The sequence below is a fragment of the Triticum aestivum genome, chromosome 3A (genome assembly GCF_018294505.1).
Source record: "Triticum aestivum cultivar Chinese Spring chromosome 3A, IWGSC CS RefSeq v2.1, whole genome shotgun sequence".
NCBI classification, from domain to species: Eukaryota; Viridiplantae; Streptophyta; class Magnoliopsida; order Poales; family Poaceae; genus Triticum; species Triticum aestivum.
In genome coordinates this window covers 674,915,148-674,938,071 of record NC_057800.1, presented here as the reverse complement: position 1 = coordinate 674,938,071, position 22,924 = coordinate 674,915,148, and the positions used below count along the sequence as shown (strand labels likewise).

At 47.3% G+C, this 22,924-nt stretch overlaps 1 protein-coding gene across 4 annotated transcripts; it reads left to right on the top strand.

Annotated features, from left to right (window-relative positions):
* The first annotated feature begins 16,526 nt into the window (after positions 1 to 16,526).
* LOC123063129 (calmodulin-binding transcription activator 4) lies at positions 16,527 to 22,564 on the top strand. 4 transcript variants are annotated; one of them, XM_044486872.1, is made up of 12 exons: positions 16,527 to 16,921; positions 17,429 to 17,554; positions 17,659 to 17,774; positions 17,953 to 18,041; positions 18,698 to 18,743; positions 19,130 to 19,279; positions 19,361 to 19,568; positions 19,740 to 19,822; positions 20,120 to 20,823; positions 21,000 to 21,528; positions 21,646 to 21,939; positions 22,113 to 22,564. In XM_044486872.1, exons 1-12 carry the CDS (start codon positions 16,900 to 16,902, stop codon positions 22,128 to 22,130), a joined length of 2,385 nt encoding a protein of 794 aa, XP_044342807.1. In that variant the 5' UTR covers positions 16,527 to 16,899; the 3' UTR covers positions 22,131 to 22,564. The 4 variants fall into 4 exon arrangements, with proteins under 4 accessions (XP_044342807.1, XP_044342805.1, XP_044342806.1 ...); XM_044486871.1 differs by having other exon boundaries at positions 16,529 to 16,921; positions 19,695 to 19,822; XM_044486870.1 differs by having other exon boundaries at positions 19,130 to 19,568.
* Positions 22,565 to 22,924: the final 360 nt, after the last annotated feature.

Here is a 22,924-nt window from a genome sequence, read left to right as displayed (position 1 = left end):
TTTCATTCTTGCAAAAAGGATCTCTTATCACTTCAACAAAATCCGGGTAGATACTAATCATCTTAAGATCTCCTTTATTGCTATCACTAGGAGTTGCACCCTTATTTTTGGATCTCCTACTCTTTACGGGAGTTTCCTCAATAATTTTGGTGGTAGTAAAAGTCGTGCTTAGATTAATAAAGATTCCTTCCAATTTATCGATCCGAGACGGACTTTCTTCTATTCTTTCATGGATTAAAGTACCCCTTTCTTTTAACAACTTAAAAATATCGCCCGCTTTTGATCCAAGATTAGTGTCAAAATTATGCATCTTTTATGTATAATTTCCATATGATCTTCGGTGACCATTTTCTTTTCAATAGCATCTAATCTTTCCGTAACATGCTCAAGAGTCAAAATTGTTTCATTAGCCATAAGAGGTGGTGAGCCCACTAAATTTCCCATAGCATTAAGAGCATCAAAAGGAGGACTCATTAAGAAATTTCTATCGGTAACCGTATCAAGGACGAATCTATACCAGGTGGTGATGCCAACATAAAAACAACGCAAAAGCACAACGATAGATTGCTTACGGATAGATCTATTATGAGCATTGCAAATTCTATACCAAGCATCTTTTAAGCTTTCTCCTCCCCTTTGTTTAAAGTTGATAACCTCGTTCTCGGGAGTGAAAGCAATAGAGGAGGAATTATCCATAATGGCAAACAAGATCTCACACGCAAAAACAGACCCGGCAAGAAAAATGGAGAACGAAAAAGACAGGCGAATAAAATGGCAAATTTTTATGAAGTGGGGGAGAGGAAAACGAGAGGCAAATGGCAAATAATGTAAATTTCGAGGAGATGAGATTTGTGATTAGGAACCTGGTTACGTTGAAGATCCTCCCCGGCAATGGCGCCATAAATTCTCCTTGATGGTAGCTGGAACTACGTCGGTATTTCCCTGGAGAAGGAGGGATGATGTAGCACAGCGACGGTAGGTATTTCCCTCAGTTATGAAAGCAAGGTTATCGAACCAGTAGGAGAACCAAGCAACACAACGTAAACAGCCCCTGCACACAAATAACAACACCTCGCAACCCGACGTGTTAAAGGGGTTGTCAATCCCTTTCGGGTAACGGCGCCCGAAACAGCGAGTGACAGGAGATAAAGTTGTAAATATTGATAGATCGAACGCCAAATAAAATAAATTTCAGCAAGGTATTTTTGGATTTTTGGTTTAATAGATCTGAATAAAAATGTAAAGGAAAAGTAGATCGCAAGGCAAATATATGAGAAAGAAGACCCGGGGGGCGTAGGTTTCACTAGTGGCTTCTCTCGAGAAAAATAACAAACGGTGGGTAAAAAAATTACTGTTGGACAATTGATAGAACTTCAAATAATTGTGACGATATCCAGGCAATGATCGTTACACAGGCATCACGTCCAAGATTAGTAGACCGACTCCTGCCTCCATCTACTACTATTACTCCACACATTGACCTCTATCCAACATGCATCTAGTGTATTAAGTTCATGGAAAACGGAGTAGTGCAATAATAATGATGACATGATGTAGACAAGATCCGTTTATCTATATGGCGGTAGATATAGATCTCGTCTTTTTATCCTTAGTAGCAACGATACATACGTGTCGGTTCCCTTTCTGTCACTGGGATCAAGCACCGTAAGATCGAACCCACTACCGGGCACCTCTTCCCATGGCAAGATAAATAGATCAAGTTGGCCATCAGAGAAGAAATACGAGGCTATAAGAGATCATGCATAAAAGAGATCAAAGAAACTCAAATACTTTCATGGATCAAAAACATAGATCTGATCATAAACTCGAAGTTCATCGATCCCAACAAACACACCGCAAAAGAGTTACATCATATGGATCTCCAAGAGACCATTGTATTGAGAATCAAGAGAGAGAGAGAGAGAGAGATGAAGCCATCTAGCTACTAACTACGGACCCCAAGGTCTACAAAGAACTACTCACACATCATCGGAGAGGCACCAATGGAGGTGGTGAACGCCATCCGAGATGGTGTCTAGATTGGATCTGGTGGTTCTCGACTCTGTGGCGGCTGGATGAATATTTCGTCGACTCCCCTAGGGTTCTGGTATATTTGGGGTATTTATAGAGCAAAGAGGCGGTCCGGGGGCACCAGAGGTGGGCACAACCCACCAGGGCGCGCCTGGGCCTCCAGGCGCGCCCTGGTGGGTTGTGCCCCCTCGGGACACCCCCAGGTGCAACCAGGGCCCATTGTCTTCCTTTTGGCCCATAAAAATCTCCGTAAAGTTTTATGTCATTTGGACTCCATTTGATATTTATTTTCTGCGATGTAAAAAACATGGAAAAAACAGCAACTGGCGCTTGGCACTATGTCAATAGGTTAGTACCAAAAAATGATATAGAATGACTATAAAATGATTATAAAACATCCAATATTGATAATAAAACGGCATGGAACAATCAAAAATTATAGATACGTTGGAGACGTATTAGCGGCCCCTTCCCTTTATGTCTGGTGTTTAGCTTGTTGGCCTGTTTAAAGACCCAACAATTTATGTTGGTATGATTGGCAGGCTTGTCAGGGGTGCCATGAATCTGGCAAGGCCGATCAAGTATTATGTCCAGACTAGATGGGCCATCTTTGTTTCCTTTGAATGGCTTCTTCCGCTGACCGGGTTTAGAGCCACTGAATCCGGCGTTAACTGTCGTATCCTCAGTATCTTCATTGTTGTTTCGACACTTGTGTTTGTTGTGCTGTGGCTTGTCGTTGCCGTCTCTGGCTTCGGAGGTGCCAGGGTCGCTGGTGTTGTTGCTTCTACGAGCTAGCCAGCTATCTTCTCCCGTGCAAAAGCGGGTCATAAGTGTGGTGAGAACAGCCAGAGACTTCGGCTTTTCTTGACCGAGGTGTCGGGCGAGCCACTCGTCACGGACGCTGTGTTTAAAGGCCGCGAGGGCTTCGGTGTCCGGACAATCGACAATTTGGTTCTTTTTAATTAAGAACCTGGTCCAGAGTTTCCGGGCCGACTCTCCGGGTTGCTGGACTATGTGACTAAGGTCATCGGCGTCTAGAGGCTGAGCATAGGTGCCTTGGAAGTTGTCTCTAAAGGCATCCTCCAGATCTTCCCATCTACCAATAGAGTTTTCTAGGAGGCTGTTTAACCAGTGCCGTGCTGGTCCCTTGAGTTTTAGGGGGAGGTACTTGATGGCATGGAGATCGTCACCGACATGTGAATGTGGAGAAGAAAATTTTCGATCCATACTGCGGGATCCATCATACCATCGTATGATTCAATGTTCACGGGTTTCAACCCTTCTGGGAACTGATGCTCCATTACCTCATCAGTGAAGCATAAGGGGTGTGCGGCGCCTCTGTGTCAGGCGATGTCGCGACGTAGTTCGGATGAAGTCCGTATGCGGTTTTCGGCCCTGGTGAGGCTATGCCTGTCAGACCAAGCTTGACGCTCGTCTTCTCGTGTTGGGGCACGCCCCCTTGATCCGTAGTTTGATCTTGTTTGGCCTGCTCTATTATTCAGGTCTTGTCGTAGATCGTAGGTGTGTCCTGGAGCCGCTGTCTCTTTGCCCTTACGATGAGGTGGTGCAGGTTGATGTTCGGCATAGGTGGCCACTTTATCTCGTCCACGTGGTGGTCGGTCTGGTTCATTAGCACAGTTATGTCTTGATGGTATGGTCTTGATGGCCTCGTCGCTGAATTGTGGAAGTAGCCGGCGCTTCGGATAAGTTTTTGTTGGGTGTTGAAAGCCATATTCTTCGGTAGGTAGGACTTGAGTCCATCTATCGTTGAGCGTATCCTATTCGGCTTGGAGCCATTGTTGCTGCTTTTTTAGGATTCTTGCAGTGGCGATTAGTTGGCGCTTAAAGCACTCTTGCTCGAGGGGTTCCTCTGGCACGATAAAGTCTTCATTCCCAAGGCTGACATCGTCCTCGGAGAGTGGTAGCTAATTACTATCCTCCGAGTCCTTGTTCCCGACTGGGTTATCGGTGTTAACCTGCCCCCCCCCCCCCCGCCACATCATCCTGTTCGGATGTGGGCTCGACGGGGGCTTTGGGGTCTTCGGCATCCTTTGGAGTGTTATCGTCTCCGGTGTCAGTGTTGCTTTCTTTGTCACGACGCGATTTTGAGCGGCGTCGATGCTTTGGAGGTGCCTCAGCAGGTTTGTCCTCAATCGGATCCTTCCTGCCATCGTTGTCATCCTCTTTGGGTGTGTCCACCATACACACATCGTATGTGGAAGTGGCCGTCCAACGTCCGATAATCGGTGGGTCTTGGCCTTATTCGTCTCTGGCATCGTCGTCCATGTCGTCGATATCTTCAGAGGCGTAGTCCAGCATGTCGGTTAAATCTTCGACAGTGGCTATGAAATGGGTGGTGGGTAGGATGTAAAATTCCCCGCTCTCAGCCCCTAGTCTGGGCTAGGCGTAGTCCGGAAGTGATTCCTCTGTTATGGCGAGGGATCGCATTAGGTCCAGAGCCTCGTTTAATAGCGAGGTTTGTACAGGGAAACGAGAGTCCGCGGGGGCGAAGGCCTCCTGGCCATGCTTTCTTGGCGCGGACTTCGAGAGTTCGGATTCGGAATCCGGGGCGAGTCCGGCCTTTCAATGATAGGGGGAACCCGGTCTAATCCCGAATCCGCCGTGGACACAATCGCCTTCGAATCCTCAATAGTACGGTTTGCAGGAGAGAGTCCGGTGGGCTCCAAACTCCCATCTTCGAACCTGGTGGTTTGCTCGGGATCTGAGGCTAGAGCAGTGGCCGGGGCCGCGAATCCTTCGAAGATCAAGTCTCCTCGGATATCAGTGACATAATTTAGGTTCCCGAAACTGATCTGATGACCAGGGGCGTAGCTGTCGATCTGTTCGAGGTGGCCAATCAAGTTGGCACGCAGAACGAAGCCACCGAATACAAAAATTTGGCTGGGGAGAAAAGCTTCCCTGGAAATGGCATCGTTGTAGATGATCGAATGAGCCATCGAGTCTTCTGTTGATGACACAGTGGAACTCTCAATGAAAGCACCAATGTCGATGTCAAAACCGGTGGATCTCGAGTAGGGGGTCCCGAACTGTGCGCCTGAGGATCGAAGGTAACAGGAGGTAGGGGACACGATGTTTACCCAGGTTCAGGCCCTCTTAATGGAGGTAATACCCTACTTCCTGCTTGATTGACTTTGATAAGTATAGGGGTTACAAGAGTTGATCTACCTCAAGATCGTAGTAGCTAAACCCTAGATGTCTAGCCTGTATGATTTGCCCTGGCCTCTACGGATTAAACCCTCTGGTTTATATAGACACGGAGGAGCCTAGGGTTGTACAGAGTCGGTTTATAGAGAAAGGAAACTTCACATCCGGACGCCAAGCTTGCCATCCACGCAAAGGAGAGTCTCATCCGGACACGTGGGAAGGCCTTCAATCTTGTATCTTCACAGCCCATCAGTCCGGCCCATGTCACATAGCCCGGACGCCCGGGGACCCTCTAATCCTGGACTCCCTCACCCACCAAGATGGCCTTGCCAACTCCGTGCTACCTATTGCTTCACTTCGGTCTCATCAAGTTGATGCAATCGGCCTCACCGAGATGGCTTGCCAACTCTCTGTTGCCTTATTGCTTCACTTCGGTCCCACCAAGTTGATTTAATTGGTGCCACTGAGACGAGGTTTGCCCTAGCCATTGCACATCGGTCCCTCCGAGTTGTTCCAGTTGGTCCCACCGAGATTCCTAACGTTCATATCTTTTTACACATGTCGGTGCTTGCGAGATTTCTGATCGGTGTCACCGAGTTGGGTCAAAAGTGTGTAATGGTTGGATTTTATGTGAAGGTTATATATACCCCTCCACCCATTCTTCTCCATAGAGAGAGCCATCAGAACATGCCTACACTTCCACCATTCATTTTCTGAGATAGAACCACCTACTCATGTGTTGAGATCAAGAGATTTCATTCCTGCCATTTGAACCTTGATTTCTAGTCTTCTCCAAGTTGTTTTCCACTCAAATCCTTCTTCCATCATAGCCAAATCCGTGAGAGAGAGAGAGAGAATTGAGTGTTGGGGAGACTATCATTTGAAGCACAAGAGTAAGGAGTTCATCATCAACACAACGTCTATTACCTTTTAGAGAGTGGTGTCTCCTAGATTGGTTAGGTGTCGCTTGGGAGCCTCCAACATGATGTGGAGTTAAACCAAGAAGTTTGTAACGGCAAGGAGATCGCCTACTTCGTGAAGATCTACCTGAGTGAGGCAAGTCCTTCGTGGACGATGGCCATGGTGGGATAGACAAGGTTGCTTCTTCGTGGATCCTTCATGGGTGGAGCCCTCCGTGGACTCGCACAGCCGTTACCCTTCGTGGGTTGAAGTCTCCATCAACGTAGACGTACGATAGCACTACCTATCGGAATCATGCCAAAAATCTCCGTGTCCCCATTGCGTTTGCCTTCTCCAAACCCTTCCATTTCCTTCATGTGCAATGCTTTACTTTCCGCTGTTGTGTAGGTTGATCACATGACTTGTCATAATTGCTAAAATCTGCCTACAACTAAAATTGGAAAAAAGTTAGATTTTTATTTGGTCAAGTAGCATAATCACCCCCCTTTAAACATACTTTCGATCCTACATACGCGGATGTCGACGAGGTGGCGGCAGCACATCCACACCTACTGCGACCATGGAGGAGAAGTAGAACACGGGAGGCTGCCGCCGCTTGGGTCCCAGGAAGGCCACTGCCGCTGACCTGGCCGGTTCTTCTTTATCTCAGACCATCCTAGGCACCCGCCTGAGCTCCACAGAAGCACCCTCCCCCTCCGACTGAAGCATCCTCTTTGTCACTCCGATGAGAAGCACAGCCAGACATAAGGAAGATACAGGGGAAGAATATGCCTTCGGGACTCCCGGCAGTCCGGTTAGCAAGCTGCCGAACATGGGGAAAACAAAAAGATGCGCGCCGCGGCCGCTGTAGACTAGTGTAGTGTACCCATGTCGTGGGAGTGAAGCTCCGCGCGACCGTACGTGCATACAGTTTTATCTCTTTAGTTGGAAATATGTTCTAAATGTAACCGTTTTCGTCCGGTTTGTATGAAATCTGTCATGTTTATATGAAAAATCCGACCAAATTTGCATGAATTTCATCCAGTCTGTTCAAAAAGAGTTTGCAATTAATGCAGCTACGGTTGGATGGCGGCCTCCCGTATCTGAGTCCGCGAACGGATGCCGCAGGAAATTTGCGGGTCGCCGTTGGAGATCCCTAATAGGGGTAAGATCGCCCATTTTAGTACAGTACAAAGTTGTGTCTAAAAAAAAGCCCGAGCAAAGCATGTCGCTTGTCTTTGGAACTGCAAAGTCGGCTGTTGGCAATAGCGGACGATGGTCAAGTCAAGCCGAGCGTCAACATCGATCCCAGTTAAGAGCTCCTTTGATTCAAAGGAATTCTATAGAAATTTTAGAGGATCGAGATCTTTTAAAAAAAATTCTATGTTTATCCTTTGATTCATAGGATGAATTCCATATGAATTTTTCCAATGAAATCTTTTGTACTACATTTCATAGGAAATCTAACATCCACTCCAACCTCTTTTACAATTCCTTTATTTTTTTCTGTGAAATCAAACACTTCTTGCTAATCCTATAAAATTTAAATGGGCATAACACTTCAATCCTATACTTTTTTCATTCTCACGTTTTTATAAACCTGTGAATCAAAGAGGCCCTAAAGTGTTGATCAACTCTTCCTCGGTCTTGGTGCACCCTTCCGACCGCCACCGAGTCCGTCAACGCTGCCGAAAAAACAGCAAGCGGCGCGGCGTGGACGGGCCGAGCGTCAACATTCAGCACCCGTCGCCCGTCGCACAGCCAGCAAGCAGCTGTGACCTTGGGGGCGCGCGATGCCAATCGCCGCCGCTCCGCCGCAGCGGTGGCGCCATCCCATGCCGTGCCAAAAGGCTTTGGTTTTCGCATTTCTCTTGAGACGAAGAAGAGGGGCCGAACGGTGACGCGCGCGGCAACGACAAGGCGCATCTCGCCGTCACGTCCAGGACGGACGACGACGGGACGGCCGGCCGGAGACACCACACGGGATGGTCGAGGGAAGAACGTGGTACACGCACTTCTCGACGCGAGAGTTGGCCCGCCGGACGGACAGAAGTCGAAGAGAATCTTGAACAACATAGCTCCGGGGACGTCGGATGTACTGTGATTTCTGCCGTCCGTCCGTCCGTCACGTGACGAGCAGACTATTCATCCTCGGGTCGGGCAGATTAGATTGTCCGGATGATGACGAGGTAGATAGATGCGGTGATGTGGTGGCATAAATGCAAAAGGGATGTCGGCGTAGAGAAGTACATGAATGAACCCGGGTACATATGAACCCATTTTGGAAACACATTTCTAAATTCTAAAAAAATCTGAAAAAATTTGCATGAGTACGTCTCCTTGTTTTATATGCGTGCATAAAGTTTCACGGAGAAATAACTTTTTTTATGGCCTGTGCAAAAAAGACAAAACATTATGTCGTGAAACACTATTTAGAAGCACTGAAATTTGTCTTTTTTGCAGAGGCAAAACAAAAAGACATTTTTTCATAAAACTTTGTGCGGCGCACACACATTTGAGAACTTGTATGCGTGATATTTTCTTTTGATTTTTTTGACATTTTAAAACATGCTTAAAATGCATTTTATGAAAAGTGGGTGCATATGCCCATGGGTTCAGATGGTGCCCTCTCTGTCGGCGTAGAGTAAGATGAGGGCCGGGATCAGTGGAGGCCGGTCCCTTTCAGACGAGATGGGCACGTCGCTGATCGAATTGGAGATGGATGCCACAAATCATTGTGGCATTTCGTAGTACTGTAGACACGAGAGCGAGATTCCAATCAAGCATCAGGAGGCAGGACAGCCCAGCCCTGACACTGGGGGACTGCAAACCCCAGGCCTGGCTTGTTTTGCTCGCGCCACGCATAATGCTCGACAAGGAGCATAGTCTAATCCTTTTTACTTGAGTATTAGGTGAGCAAAGCATAGGTAATACTACTAGTCGAATTGGTTGTCGCGTGTGCCGTAGAGCATGAGGAACAACTATCCTATCCTATCCAGGAACAGTATATCATTAGCGATAAAGGCGATCAGAGGGGGTGTCGTCCGAGCTGTGCTGTGCAACGGGGCAAATTTGACAATTTTGACCTTGAGACGAAATCAATTCACGGAATGAACTGCCCGTGAAACTATTTCACAGCACTGACCTTTTTGTGTAGCGCCCGCCACGCAGGCGCCACATCATACAATGCAACGCCCAGCTCTGGGGCGTTGCACGCCTGTCCACCGTGGCAGCCCTTGGGCCCGCACCCAGTAGTGCAGCGCCTTCGAGCTAGGCGCCACACATGTAATGTGCAGAGCCCGGCCCGTAGGCGCTGCACTGTGACTTATCCAGCGGTTTGGCCCCCCTCCCCCACTCCCCCCACCCCACACACCCCAACCCGAGCTTTGCCCCCTCTCCCACTCTCTCCCCCTCTCAAATCCTCTTCCAAATCTTGCAAATTTGAAGAATTTGTCCGTGGATTTCGAAGTCATACCCTCCCTCAAGGTAATCTTCTCCGATCTCCTTGTTTTGATCCAAGTAATGCTAGTTTGGGAAAACCCTAGTTTTGTTTGGATCTAGAGATTTGCATGGAGATGTGAGATCTTTGTTTGCCAATTTTCTATGGTTAGGTTTTGTTAGTATGTTAGGGTTATTCTTATGGGTGTTCTTATGTTGGTGCTAGGGTTATGGTTAGGGTTAGGATTATTGTTAGGGTTATGGTTATGGTTAGGGTTAGGGTTATGGTTAGGGTTAGGGTTGTTGTTGATATATATATTAGGGTTTGTATTCCGTGTTAATCCTTAAATTAGTACTCATAGAAGCAATGTTACGTTGTGTTGTTTGAATGCTTATAGGGATGGGAAGAACATGCTGAGGCGTTGCACCCTTGGGCTGAGCTAAATAGAGAGAAAGAAAGTGTTTGCAAGCTACAGCCGCTGCAGCGCCTAGCCTGGAGGCGTCATACTGTACAGTGCAACGCCTAGCTCCCGGGCGTTGCATTGTACAGTGTGGCGCCTCCAAGCTAGGCGTTGCAGTGGCTGTAGCTTGCAAACAAAGTAGTTGCTCTCTGCTTAGCTCAGCCCAGGCGTGCAACGCCTTAGGTCTAGGCGTTGCACTATACCGTGTGACACCCAGCTCTGAGGCGTTGCACCCTTGGGCTGAGCTAAGCAGAGAGCAAACACTTTGTTTGCAAGCTACAGCCGCTGCAACGCCTAGCTTGGAGGCGTCACACTGTACAGTGCAAAGGCGTTGCACTGTACAGTGTGACGCCTCCAAGCTAGGCGCTGCAGCGGCTGTAGCTTGTAAACTTGGTCATTTTCAGGTACATTGCAATATTTCCTAGAATAAGCAGTCAAAAACTTTAAGTTCACATTTCAGTCATAGTTGAACATTATTAAGACAACAAGTGCAACATAGAGGATCAAATTCAACATTGCTAAGACGTCAACTCCAAGTTCAACATAACTAAGACATACAAAGAGGATCAAGTTCAATATAGAGCTACCACAACTCCAAATTCACCGACATAACAACTCCAAGTTCACCGACATAACAACTCCAAGTTCACCGACATTACAAATAAAGGACGATGGTTGGTTCCTAAGAAAAGCTAGTTCCTTGAGCGCTTTTTGGCTACTCCCCCCCCCCCCTTTTGCTGGCTAACTTCTTCCTAGGAAGAGGAACACGCTCCCGCTCCGGCTCCGGTTCTTCCACGTCATCGACATCGTCATCCAAATAGTCATCTAAAGCCGCCATCCGCGAGGTGCCGGCCGTCCTTTTGCTTCTTTGGGTGAAGTCTTCAGGTGTGTACTTGTTGATTCCCGTCCTAGGCTTTAGCATGTATGCAGACCTAACCTGGTACGTCCCCAAGGTCATATCATCAGCAGCAACCTATGCATCAACAAAAGATATGGAAAGACCGTGTGTGAGGATATAGTTAGCAATGCATCAACAATTGGATATATATGCTCATGCCATACCTCTTGGGTGACCACACCCACATCCTCATCCTCCAAATGATCACCATGGCTCTGGCCCGAAGCGGGATCTGATGGTGTCGCCGACCTAGACCGTTCTGGTGATACATACTCGGGGTCACGACAACCAAAAAGGTTTGATAGCCGCCTTAACTTTTGGCCCTGGCGCTGCAACATGTACAAGTGAATGAGACATCGAACGTAGCAACACATGTTAAGTGCTAGTTTGAAGGAGATGTGAACCTTAATGAATGCTCGAAGTGCACCTTCTCCATCGCTTTTGCCAGCCGGGGTTGTTTCAAGAATAGTCTCGGTCTCATCAGCTGCTTTCTTGATCTGGGCACGCTATGAACAAAAATGGTATTAACGTGTTAGGCAAGCGAAGATGTGAATAGTGTGAATGAAAAGCAAAGAGGGAAAATACCACAAAGTTCATCATTGGAGTTGAAGGGATCACTGAGTTGCCTTTCCTGGCTAATGCGTTGTACTGGTGTTGGGCTACCTCATCAAAAACAGTGGGTTCTTCCAAAATCTCCTCAGCATACGCCGGCTTGCATACCTCCACACGGGTACTTGCAAGAAACCATGTGAGATAGTTGTTGAACGCTACACGACAGTGCTCACGAAGCTGGACTCCTTTTCCAGCCCTAGCTTGCTCCACACTAAGTGCAAACTGTACGACATACTTTCTGTGATGCTTGTCCCAATCCTTAATCTTCCGCTGCCTTTTCCTATCCAACCTGCAAGTTAGAAACATAATATTAGTAGCATCGAAACCGCCAAGAAGCTGCTAAGTACTCAAGGTTAATTATATCTTACGCGTGTAGCAACTTGTCCGTGTCCTCCCACTCCGGCGGATGTGCCTGAAACAAACCAAACTGACGGCGCACTCGATGTGGGAGGTGAAGCTCAACCGCCCAGTTGCATATGAGTGGGCACCGTATACGTCAGAGATCCCTATCCCTAGTGCACATCGGATTCAGCCTGAACTCTAAAGGGTTACCAAAACTATCTCCTATTTCATACGGCTCCCATATCACCTGCAAAATGGGATAGAATGCAAAATTGATATCGACTTGCAATAGAAGCATCATAATCACTTATGCAATGTCAATTCACCTGCTCAGGCGTGATCGCGTCAAGCTCGCTCTGGTACAACTTGTACATGACCGAGGGATCATCCGTCGTCTCATTTATCACATCCCACTTGTAAGCCCAAGTGGGTAGTTGTAGTAGGTCGCCTTTGTCGTCCCAATCATCGTACTTCACCTTCGGACGTCCAACCGGCAAACGCTCCCAGCTCCATATGGAAAGTGCGAGCAAACAACCACCAATACCTCCAGATGACCTACAACAGGCTTCGTCCAACTGCACATAAAAGAGAACATGGTTCAATTAAGAGCAAGATCGCATTCATAATGTAGCAATGAAGTGAAAAGAAAACAACTTCATACCTATCTATACAAGTAAGCCAGTGTCGCCGAACCCCAACTCTAATTGCTATCGAAGACGGTCAATGCCTTCAGCCACATCCATGGAGCATTCTTGTCTGTGCCATCAGCAAACATAGTCCTGGATATCACATACCACATGTCGACACGAGCATATGTCTTGACCATGTCCTCATCAGCTTCCGGTGGGCAAGTACCAAAGTGCTCAGTAATCCACGTGAAAGTAGCACCGGCTGCGACTCTTTCCTTCTTCTTGTTTTCTACTGCTGGTTCCGGAGGCTCCGGAGGAACCATACCGATAAGGGCATGCATCTGCACGCGCCACCCATCGGAATCGGTGCTCATACATAGAGGATTCCCATCGATAGGAAGACCGATGATCATAGCAATATCCTGGAGCGTCACTGTCATCTCTCCGGTCCGTAGATGGAAACTATGTGTCTCCGGCCGCCAATGATCAATAAGCGCGGTGAGTGCTGGAGCATTGTTGGGTGGCGTCGACCGTTTGACCATATGAATGAAAGGGAGAAGTCATGTCTCCCTTACATACGGTGTGTATCGCTCATCATAGCGCATCCACCCAAGGGTAACCCCGTGAGAACGAAGCTTCAAAGGTGCAAGCGCCTACAAACAAACAATTCATAACATTACATATGGGGCATTTGTGTTTGAAATAAATACGAAATTCATAAAACAGGCCACTATCATTATTACCCGCTGCTCCACCGCCATAGCGTACGACCGGTGTTGTTTGTCCCAGTGATCATCGAGAAGCCAAACCATCCTAACAATTTTGAAAGAAAGCTTTCTTGTCAACACGATTATCTTTTGAATACAAATAAACTAAAGTACGCCTACTAGATGCAACCGTACCAATCTATGTATCCAACCATATCAAATCAAACAAAACTAATAAACTAGGATTTTACAAATAATTAGGCCTACTTCATACAAATAATTTTTTCATAAACTATGCCTACTTCATACAAATAACTCTTCCATAAACTAAACTAGGGTTCCACAAATCAAACAAACAAGGGTTGTAATACATGCAAAGTTCTAATACATGCAAGATTCAAATCTAATCTAATCAAACAAGGATTCCCAAATCTTCAAAATATCATATTTTCTATGGATAGAAAAAAGGGGATCGGAGGAGAGTACCTTCTAGGATGGATTGGTGAAGAAATGCACGGACCAAATCATCGGATCTGAAGGATTTAGGAGAGGGGATTGAGAGGGGGAGAGGAGGAAGCCGCTAGCGCGCCTGTTCTGTAACTGCTGGAACGAATGGGTGGGGTGGGGGGAGGGGGAGGGGGAGGGGCGGCTGGCATCTAAGTCACAGTGCAGCGCCTACGGGCCGGACGCTGCACATTACATGTGTGGCGCCTAGCTCGGAGGCGCTGCACTACTGGGTGCGGGCCCAAGGGCTGCCACGGTGGACAGGCGTGCAACGCCCCAGCGCTGGGCGTTGCACCGTAGGGTGTGGCGCCTACGTAACGAGCGCTACACAAAAGGATCAGTGCTGTGAAATAGTTTCACGGGCAGTTCATTCCGTGAATTGATTTCGTCCCAAGGTCAAAATTATCAAATTTGCCTTACAACGGCAGCATGCATTATCATATCCCACGCCACCAAACACGCGTGTCGTATACTATAGAAAATATATCACGATGTGGTTCATCGTGAAAGCAACGTGTGTGCGGTGCGCCCCCAGCGTAACCATCATCATCAGAAAAGAAAGAGCCGGACAGATCACAGATGAACGGATTAGCAGATATAGGATCTAGCTCCATCATCGTTCCTTCCAGCATGCTAGCATAGTACTCCCAGTGACGAGGACTCCGGATCAAATCGACGGGGGTCGCTGCGGATAACAGTTTTTTATCACCAAAAAGCAGGTGCATGCATTAGCGTTGCAACTATCGGGGCTATTTTATTGTTCTCAAAGCAAGGACCGGGCACGGCTGTCGTGTGGTTCTAGAGTAGAATACATCCTGGTGATTTCTCTGAAAGAAACATGTGTGCCTGGCAGTAGCACCATCAGGCTTTCTGTAACCATCAAGAAAACAGATACTCTGGATAGATCAACAGATTTGATTAAATATCATAATAATCGCCAAGAAAGAGAGAGCAAAGGTTTAGATCAAATTTCAATGCGTCGACCCAAACGAACGTACGTTTTGTCTGTTTGGGTTAGCCGAACGGACGGGCGCTTCTGCTTTTTTATTGGGTTGACCTGTGCGTCCATCAGATGGCAGACCCAAATTTATGCGCATAAAAAAAAACTTCGTAAATACCCAATCAAAACAAAATAATTAAATATAAATGGTTGGTTAACCGCAGGCCAAAATCCACTTAAACACTAATTAAACATAAAAAACTCCGCGCTCACACGCTGCCCTAGGCCTCGCTCTTGCCCTTGCCTTTGTTGTCGTCGCCGTGGCCGATGAGGTCGATGAAGGCGGGCGGCGGCCCAGCCCACCCGAATGCGAGCTGCCAGGCTGCCAAGGTAGCCTTCTCCGGCGTCTGCTACTGCGGCGGCATTGTGACGCGGCGGACGCGCTCCTCCTCCTTCTCGCGCCCCCAGAGCATCTGCCGCTCGCCATCGTCCCGCTCCTCGACGAGCCAGTGCGCCTTCCGGCGCTCCAGGTGGGCCTCCTCCCTCTCTGGCGCCGCGGCGTAGTGGATGGAGGCGTGCTCACCCACTCACGGAGCTCGTCGGTCCACGAGTAGGACTCCTCCGGCCAAGCGGGAAGCGGTGGCGATCGCTCCCGCGTGGGCGTGGGCTCTGGCTCCGGCTCCACTTTGGGCTCGATGACTGAGGGCGACGACAGCGACAACCGCTTCCGAGTGGGCGTGGGCTCTGGCTCTGGATCCGCCTTTGGGCTCGATGGCTGGGGGCGGCGATGGCGATCGCTCCCGCGTGGGCTCTCGCTCCGGCTCCGCTTTGGGCTCGACGGCAGCGACGACCGCTTCCGTGTGGGCATGGGCTTTGGCTCTGGATCCGCCTTTGGGCTCGACGTCTGGGGGCGGCGGTGGTGGGACGTAAAGGGGAGCATGGACGGAGTCCCCCGTGGCCGACAAAGCGAGGTCCTGCTCCAGGATGTCCCACTGCGCGTCCTCCTCCAGCCGGCTCTACTCGAGCGCCTATTGCAGGGCCGCCTCGAGCGCGACTTGGTACGCATCCTCCGCCTCCTTCTCCTCCTCCTCCTCCGGCAAGACCTGTGAGGGCGGTGGGGGGAATGGCATGGTCGATGTGAACACCGCGTCGGTGCTCCTCCTCGGCTACCAGTTGGGGGAGTCTGGCGCGTAGGCACACATCGCATGCGACGCCAACGAACCCCTTTGGCGTGCGCCGACGAGCGCGGCACCGTTAGAATGGGGACGTATGCAGGTCCAGATGTCAGCCGTGCGGCGGGATGACATCTGGATATTGGAGGGGTCGGCGGTACTGCCAGTGCCATCGCGCCTGGTAGACTGGGATGTACAGCCGTTCCCACTCCCGTGGCGGCGGAGGAGGCGCCCGAGAATAGCTAGCACTAGTGCTGGACTTCCCCTTCCCCTTCTCGCTGAAGAAGTCCATGGCTAGCTGGCTAGGGTTTCTTGTCGTCGGCGAGGGAGCGAGCGTGACTAGATGTGGACGAGAATGGAAATGGATGACCCCCCTCCCTTCCCACTGCACGCTTGCATTAAAAAGGACAGCCACACGCGCTTTTACCTACTGCCAGGCGGACCCGAGGTAGGTGACCGCGTTTAATATGACAGCGGTCGGTAGTTGAGCAGCCGGCAGGTGGGGCCACGACGGACACCGAGAGGACGTGCGCGTGTTCGTTTGGTGTCCGCGTGGACACAAATGAAGTTCAAATTTAGACATGAAATGCATACAAACAGACACCGAGCGAACGCGATTTGAGTCTGCACGTTGGGCTGACATTTTCGTTCATTTCGACCCAAACAAACACGTGCCGACGAATTGGTCCCCGCGTTGGAGTTGCTCCTACACTTTGGCTTTGGCACCAGCCCTCTGTGCCGGGATGTCCGGCGGAATCCGCCGCGCAGTTTCTCCTCTCCACTCTCCCCCCCTCACGCGTTCACCGTTCTCCCTACTAATCCCCCTCTCCCTTCCTCTCCGGCCTCACTGGATACTGCCGCTGCTCGGCGCGACCGACTGGCATCTCTGGACCGGAGCGAGTGATTGCTTGGTCGTCCCAGATCCAACAGTATAGTATTCAAGAAGTAGTGCCACCCACCGCAAACACCTGGGGGAGTAGTTGGCGGCGACCCGGCCATTCAAGACTCACCTCGGTGGTGCCTGCGGGGATATTCGGTGCCCTCGCCACTCCCCCCGCCCCAGTTCTTGCTCCCTCGCCGGAGTTCGTCCGGCCGCCGCGATGCAGCAGCAGCAGCGGCAAGGTAATCAACGCCGGATTCTCCCGGCGCCTCCTACTTAGTACTACCGTAGTTCCAAAGTTCCAATATTTCCCCGTCTCGTGCGCGGTTTCTGCGGCGGATTTTGGTTACCAGGCGCCGGGCGGTTAGATTTGGGTTCGCGGGGTGGGGAGTAGTAGTAAATAGTCCTAGGTGTATGGATATTTGGTGCTGGATCCTATTTATGCTGCTGCAGAACTCATGTCCCTGATTCACCTAGCTGCTATGTTTCTTTCTTTCTTTCTTTTCTAAATACTTTGAAACCATGATCCTTTGTACTACTAGTAGTAAATACTCTTTTTTAGAAATATCTAGTAATAAATACTTTGGAACCATGATCCCTCCAGCTGCTGTGTTTCTTTCTTCTTTTCTTGTTAAAGAAAAATGGTGATCCCCTGCTTCGTTAATAAACTGTGAAAAATTCCCTTAGTTGTTATGTGTTCCTAATGGTCTGGTTTGTGACAAGTTTGTTACATTTTGTTTGCGATTCAGGTCACGACATACTAAATCTGCAGCGGGAGGTGAAGACGCGGTGGCTCAAGCCCAGAGAGGTTCTTGACATATTGCAGAACTGTGAGCTGTTCGGGATCCAAAACAGGACCCCTCAGAGGCCACCGAGTAATAAAACCATCCTTTTGTTTTCTTGCTTGCGAGATACAGTATCCGATTCAATCTAATGTGTGCCCTGGGTGTGATTAACCTACTTGGTACTGAAATTACAGGTGGTTCTTGGTTCCTTTTCAACCGTAGGGTACATCGCTTCTTCCGGAATGATGGGTATGTGTGGCAGAAAAAGAAGAATGGGAAGAGCGGCAATGAAGCACATGAGTACCTTAAGGTCTGTTCAACCTTTATCTTCTCTAGTCTAGTAATAGGAGTTCAAGTGTTAATCATGGTATGTTTTGGCGGCGAGCATCTGAGAAAGCCAATAAATAGATGGGATATTTGTTGTTATGGCCCAATCAGATAAGCTGGGTAGTTAATATGCTTTCCTCTTTTGACCCTGCAAATTTCAGGTTGATAATGTAAAGGCTCTGAATTGCTACTATGCTCGTGCAGAAAATAATCCTAGATTCATGAGGCGGATATATTGGATGCTTGAACCGTAAGGACTGTTTACTTGTGTAGGGGCATATGTTAAGTACTGTATTCTATGCTTCACATAAGCTTTTCTTATCTCTCGGATGTTTTTAAATTGTGATTGCTTCTCCTTAGAACACAAACCCAATAGCAACTTTGTCTTTGTGCTCCTCATGAAGAATTTTTTTAATGGGGACTCAGGGAGGAATTTATAAGCAGTTCATGGGCACGTGTCGTTTCATTTTCTTGCTTATATGGTAAAGCCTGTTGCACAAATTCATATTCACAAGTTATTCTCTGTATGGTCGTTACTTTGAAGTTTCAGCATCCATCTGAGATGTTCCCAACAAATAGAAACCACCATTCATCAGTTCCTTGTAGACATGTTAAAATTTGTAATGCTCTACAATGTTCTTCCACTTTTTCTGATGATGCAGAACAGTGCAAGAGACTTTATTCCTAAGGGCAATCCTATATTTTTATTAGGAGTCTCCAAAATAGGCACATCAATTCTTGTACTAGTAATTAAGTTCCAGAAAATATTGGTATTATACCCTGTTATTACTATGACTTCTACTGTTGGAGTGTGGGTTATGATTTGCTGATATTTTCCCCTGTGAATACGAACCATTTACGTATAAATTTTAGTTCACATTTAATGAAAACAATTCATCTTTGCAGGGCTTATGAGCACATCGTTCTTGTCCACTATAGAGACGTTCTAGAGGTTTGTCTCTTGCTTAACTCCTTGCTTTATGAATCTAGGATCCCCAATTGTGAATTAGGGTCCCCAGTTGTGGTGCTTTTTTGCAATTTACTCATTGCGTTATCTTCCTTCTCTCACAACATATCTTCAGTTCTGATGCTTAACCAACTAGGATGAGTGAAACAATAACATTGGTTTACTACCCACACTTATCTATTCACTCTCAACTGTGGGCAATATAAGATTAATTGATCACTGGGGCATAGCACCAGTGAAATTGAACTTGAAATTTTGTAGGCTTGCATTGATTAACTCACCTATTAAGCTAGTGCATATTATTATAGTGACTGAAGTCACCACATTTGGCATGTCCTGTGCTTAACCTTTGTTTGCTGATTGATTGCCAGGGCAGCATTTCAGTATCAGTGCTAAACGGTTCGCCAACATCCAATCAGAATGGCAGTGCTAGCAGAGCTGATGCACATAGTTCGCCAGGGTTGACTAGTGAGATAGTTGCGCCACTTCTCAACTCGTGCAGCCCAGGATCCGCGGAAGAAGTTAGTTCCCAGATCCCGACCATAAACAATGAAACAAATGATATAAGTCTATTTGATTGGCGGCGGACACTTGAAATGCAGCTGAGTCTGGAAAACAAGGAACGTCATGATGTTAACACTGATGAGGTTCTGCCAAATCATGATCCTATTCCTGCGCATGGGATACAGAATGAAGAACTAGACGCATGTATAAACCTTGCAGATGTCTTTGATCTGGGGTTTAGTGAAGACAACCATGCTGAAGGAAGTCACCCTTATCCCGATCCTATCGATGTCCTGAAATATTCAGGTGCTCTACTCTAGCACTAGCAAATGCCATGCATTTGATTCTTTCATTGGTAGTTACTGCCTGGGTTAACATGGGCAAACTTTCTGAAAATTTGCATTTTTTCCATGTATATCTTTTCTTGATCAGAAACATGGTTGGAGGATGACCAACTTAAATCTATTCTACATTCAGCTCCTGTGACAATTGATGAAAACCAATGGTTCCATCTTCATGAGGTTTCTCCAGAATGGGCATTTTGTTCTGAAAGTGCTAAGGTATCACCCAGAACTGAAGTTGATATTCTTAACTGAACGAGTTATTTTTGTGAGTTAAATAATGCATCTTCATTGTTCTGCTCTATTGATAAGCTATGGAACCATTTGGGGATATTGTCACATGGGATTTACATTAACATATACACTATAATAATCGGAGTGTGCATGATCTGTGGGTTCATCTATTGCCTCGTTGAGTCGTTGGCAAAAATGCCGTCCATTAGGGAAATACTGCATTCAAGTCAATTTCTACCATGATCTTACAATAATTAATTGGAGGCTCTAAACATAATGCAGGTTGTCATTGTAGGAGATTTCCCTTGCAACCTCTCCAATAGTTCATGGGTACTATTTGGTGATGTTAAAGTACCTGCGGTAGTTGTCCAGCAAGGTGTCATCCGTTGTTATACTCCACCATACCTTGGTGCTGGAAAGGTGAGAATGTGCATGCTCAATGAGAATGGGAAACCTTGCACTGAAGATCGAGAATTTGAATTCGTTGAAAAGCCTACCAACACAATGATTAATGGGAACGGGAAACCCTGCAGTGAAGCACGAGAATTTGAATTCCAACAGAGGCCTACCAAAAGTGACAATGGGCTGTTGTTGCTGATTAACTATGTGCAGATGCTTTTTGATAGTCATGGCTGTGAACTCTTCTCAAAGTTCAGGTTGCCACTCCCAAATGCTCGGTCTGGATTCCCAGTTAACCCCTCAGAGATTATAGGGAGAACATGTGAGCAGTTGGACCATGAGAATGCAGTAAATTGCATCATGGAAGTGATGCTTAACAATAAGTTCCAGGACTGGCTATCATCCAAATTTGAACAGAATAGTGAAGGGGAGTATTTGCTTCCTAAGCAATACCATGGTGTGATACATACAATTGCTGCATTGGGATACGACTGGGCTTTGAAACCGCTGCTTAGTAACGGCGTGCCTATAAACTACCGTGATGCAAATGGATGGACTGCTCTGCATTGGGCTGCACGATTCGGAAGGTATTGATGACCTATTCATTAAATGGAATGTTGTATGCAAACTAGTTTCGTAAGCTTTCCTATTCTTGCAACCAAATGCAAATGTCCCATCTGTAATATAAGCAATTTATCTTCTGTTTCCTAGCTTCATCACATATGGATTTCCTCCTGACTCTGACCCTAATATGAAATGACAGGGAACAAATGGTAGCGGTTCTTGTTGTTGCAGGCGCTGCTGTGGGTGCACTTTCAGATCCAACAGCGGAAGACCCTGCTGCCAAGACACCTGCTTCGATTGCGTCTGCCTATGGTTTCATAGGCATCTCTGCATTCCTTTCAGAAGCACAACTAACCAGTACCCTTGATTCTCTGGAATCAAAAGAAAATGGGAAACCCGTAGATCATAATGGTGGAGTGAGTACATCTAATGCTGTGGATAGAGTATCAGATAAATGTGCACATGTGGATGGTGGAACTGATGATCAGCTTGCACTTAAGGATTCTCTAGGAGCTATCCGAAATGCTGTTCAAGCTGCCGGACGCATACAAGCTACCTTCCGTGTGTTTTCCTTAAAAAAGAAGAAACAAAAGGCTCTTCAGAATGGAGATAGCTCTGCTTCGCCATCTATGCTCGAAAGAGCTACATTATCTATCCAGAAGAACTTCAGGCGCTGGAAGAAACGTAAGGAATATCAGAAAATTCGGAAAAATGTCATCAAGATTCAGGTAAGTTCAGTTCCGCGTATAATGCGCAGAGTAATTATTTGATGTGTACTAGTGCATCCTTAATGTTTTGAGGATTTTGTTCAGTCGATAAGCAAGTCCACCTGTTTATTCTGATAGGCACGGTTCAGAGCTCACCGAGAAAGAAACAAGTACAAGGAGTTACTTCAAAGTGTTGGCATCCTTGAGAAGATCATGCTGAGGTGGTTCCGAAAAGGCGTTGGTCTGCGAGGAATCAATAGCAGGGCGATGCCAATCGACCAAGACGAGGAAGAAGACATCGTCAAGGTTTTCCGCAAGGAAAGAGTGGAAACAGCTGTCAGTGAGGCTGTTTCGAGGGTATCGGCTATCGTCGGTTGCCCTGTCGCAAGGCTGGACTACCGCAGGATGCTCGAAATGCACCAACAAGCAAAGGTGAGGCCATGATCCGTGGTGTCTACTGAATGCGTTTCAGCCCACAACTTGCTTAAGGAAGTACAGATTTACGAGCGAGAAACTCACTCCATACCTACTGTCTAGCACTTTGTGCATGAAATTTGCAACTTATTTATTCTCTTGAACTTACTAAAATGGTTTCCCCATCACAGATTGGCCATGGAAAGTAGCTGATCTGGCACCAGCTATGTTGGTGACAGAGCACTGGGCACCCACTATCCTGTGTCCTCCTCCCCTGTTAAATGATGATCTGGAAAGCAGCTGCCTTCCTGAAGAGCAGTAAAAGCCTTGGTGAGTAGTGGATCCTGCCAAATCAGAAGGATTTACCAACAAATTTCAGTACCATCACCAATCCATGGTGAAATTGTAGTTTCACTTCACTGTACATACCCCCCCCCCCTCCCCCATGTGCATAACCTGACTTCTGGCCAAACTTTAGGAAGGTGTAAGGCCTGTGTGTGTGATGAGGAAGTACCATCTGCTATGTTGTACCATCCTTCACATTTGCTAGGCGTGTACATGGTAATAAATGTAATGATAAATCCTGGACCGGAGCTCAATTGTCAATGAGGAGTATGATGAAGCTCTGGAAGCTTAAATACCAGCTGCCTTGTGTGTAGGGCTCCCTCCGGTCATTTTCACTCCGCATATAAAGATTTGTCCGAAGTCGAACATCGTAAAGTTTGACCATGTTTTGCGTCATGAATTTAATTTTCATATTGTATAACTTTAGTATGATAGATGTCGATATATTTTCATATAAACATGGTCGAACTTTACAAAGTTTGACTTCAGACAAATCTTATATGCGGAGTAAAAAGGACCGGAGGGAGGGAGTACCATCTTCCACATTTGCTAGGCGCGTACATGGTAATAAATGTGATGACAAATTTGAAACGGACCTCAATTGTCAATGAGGAGCATGATGAAGCTTTTGAAGTTTGTACTATGTACTCCCACCATT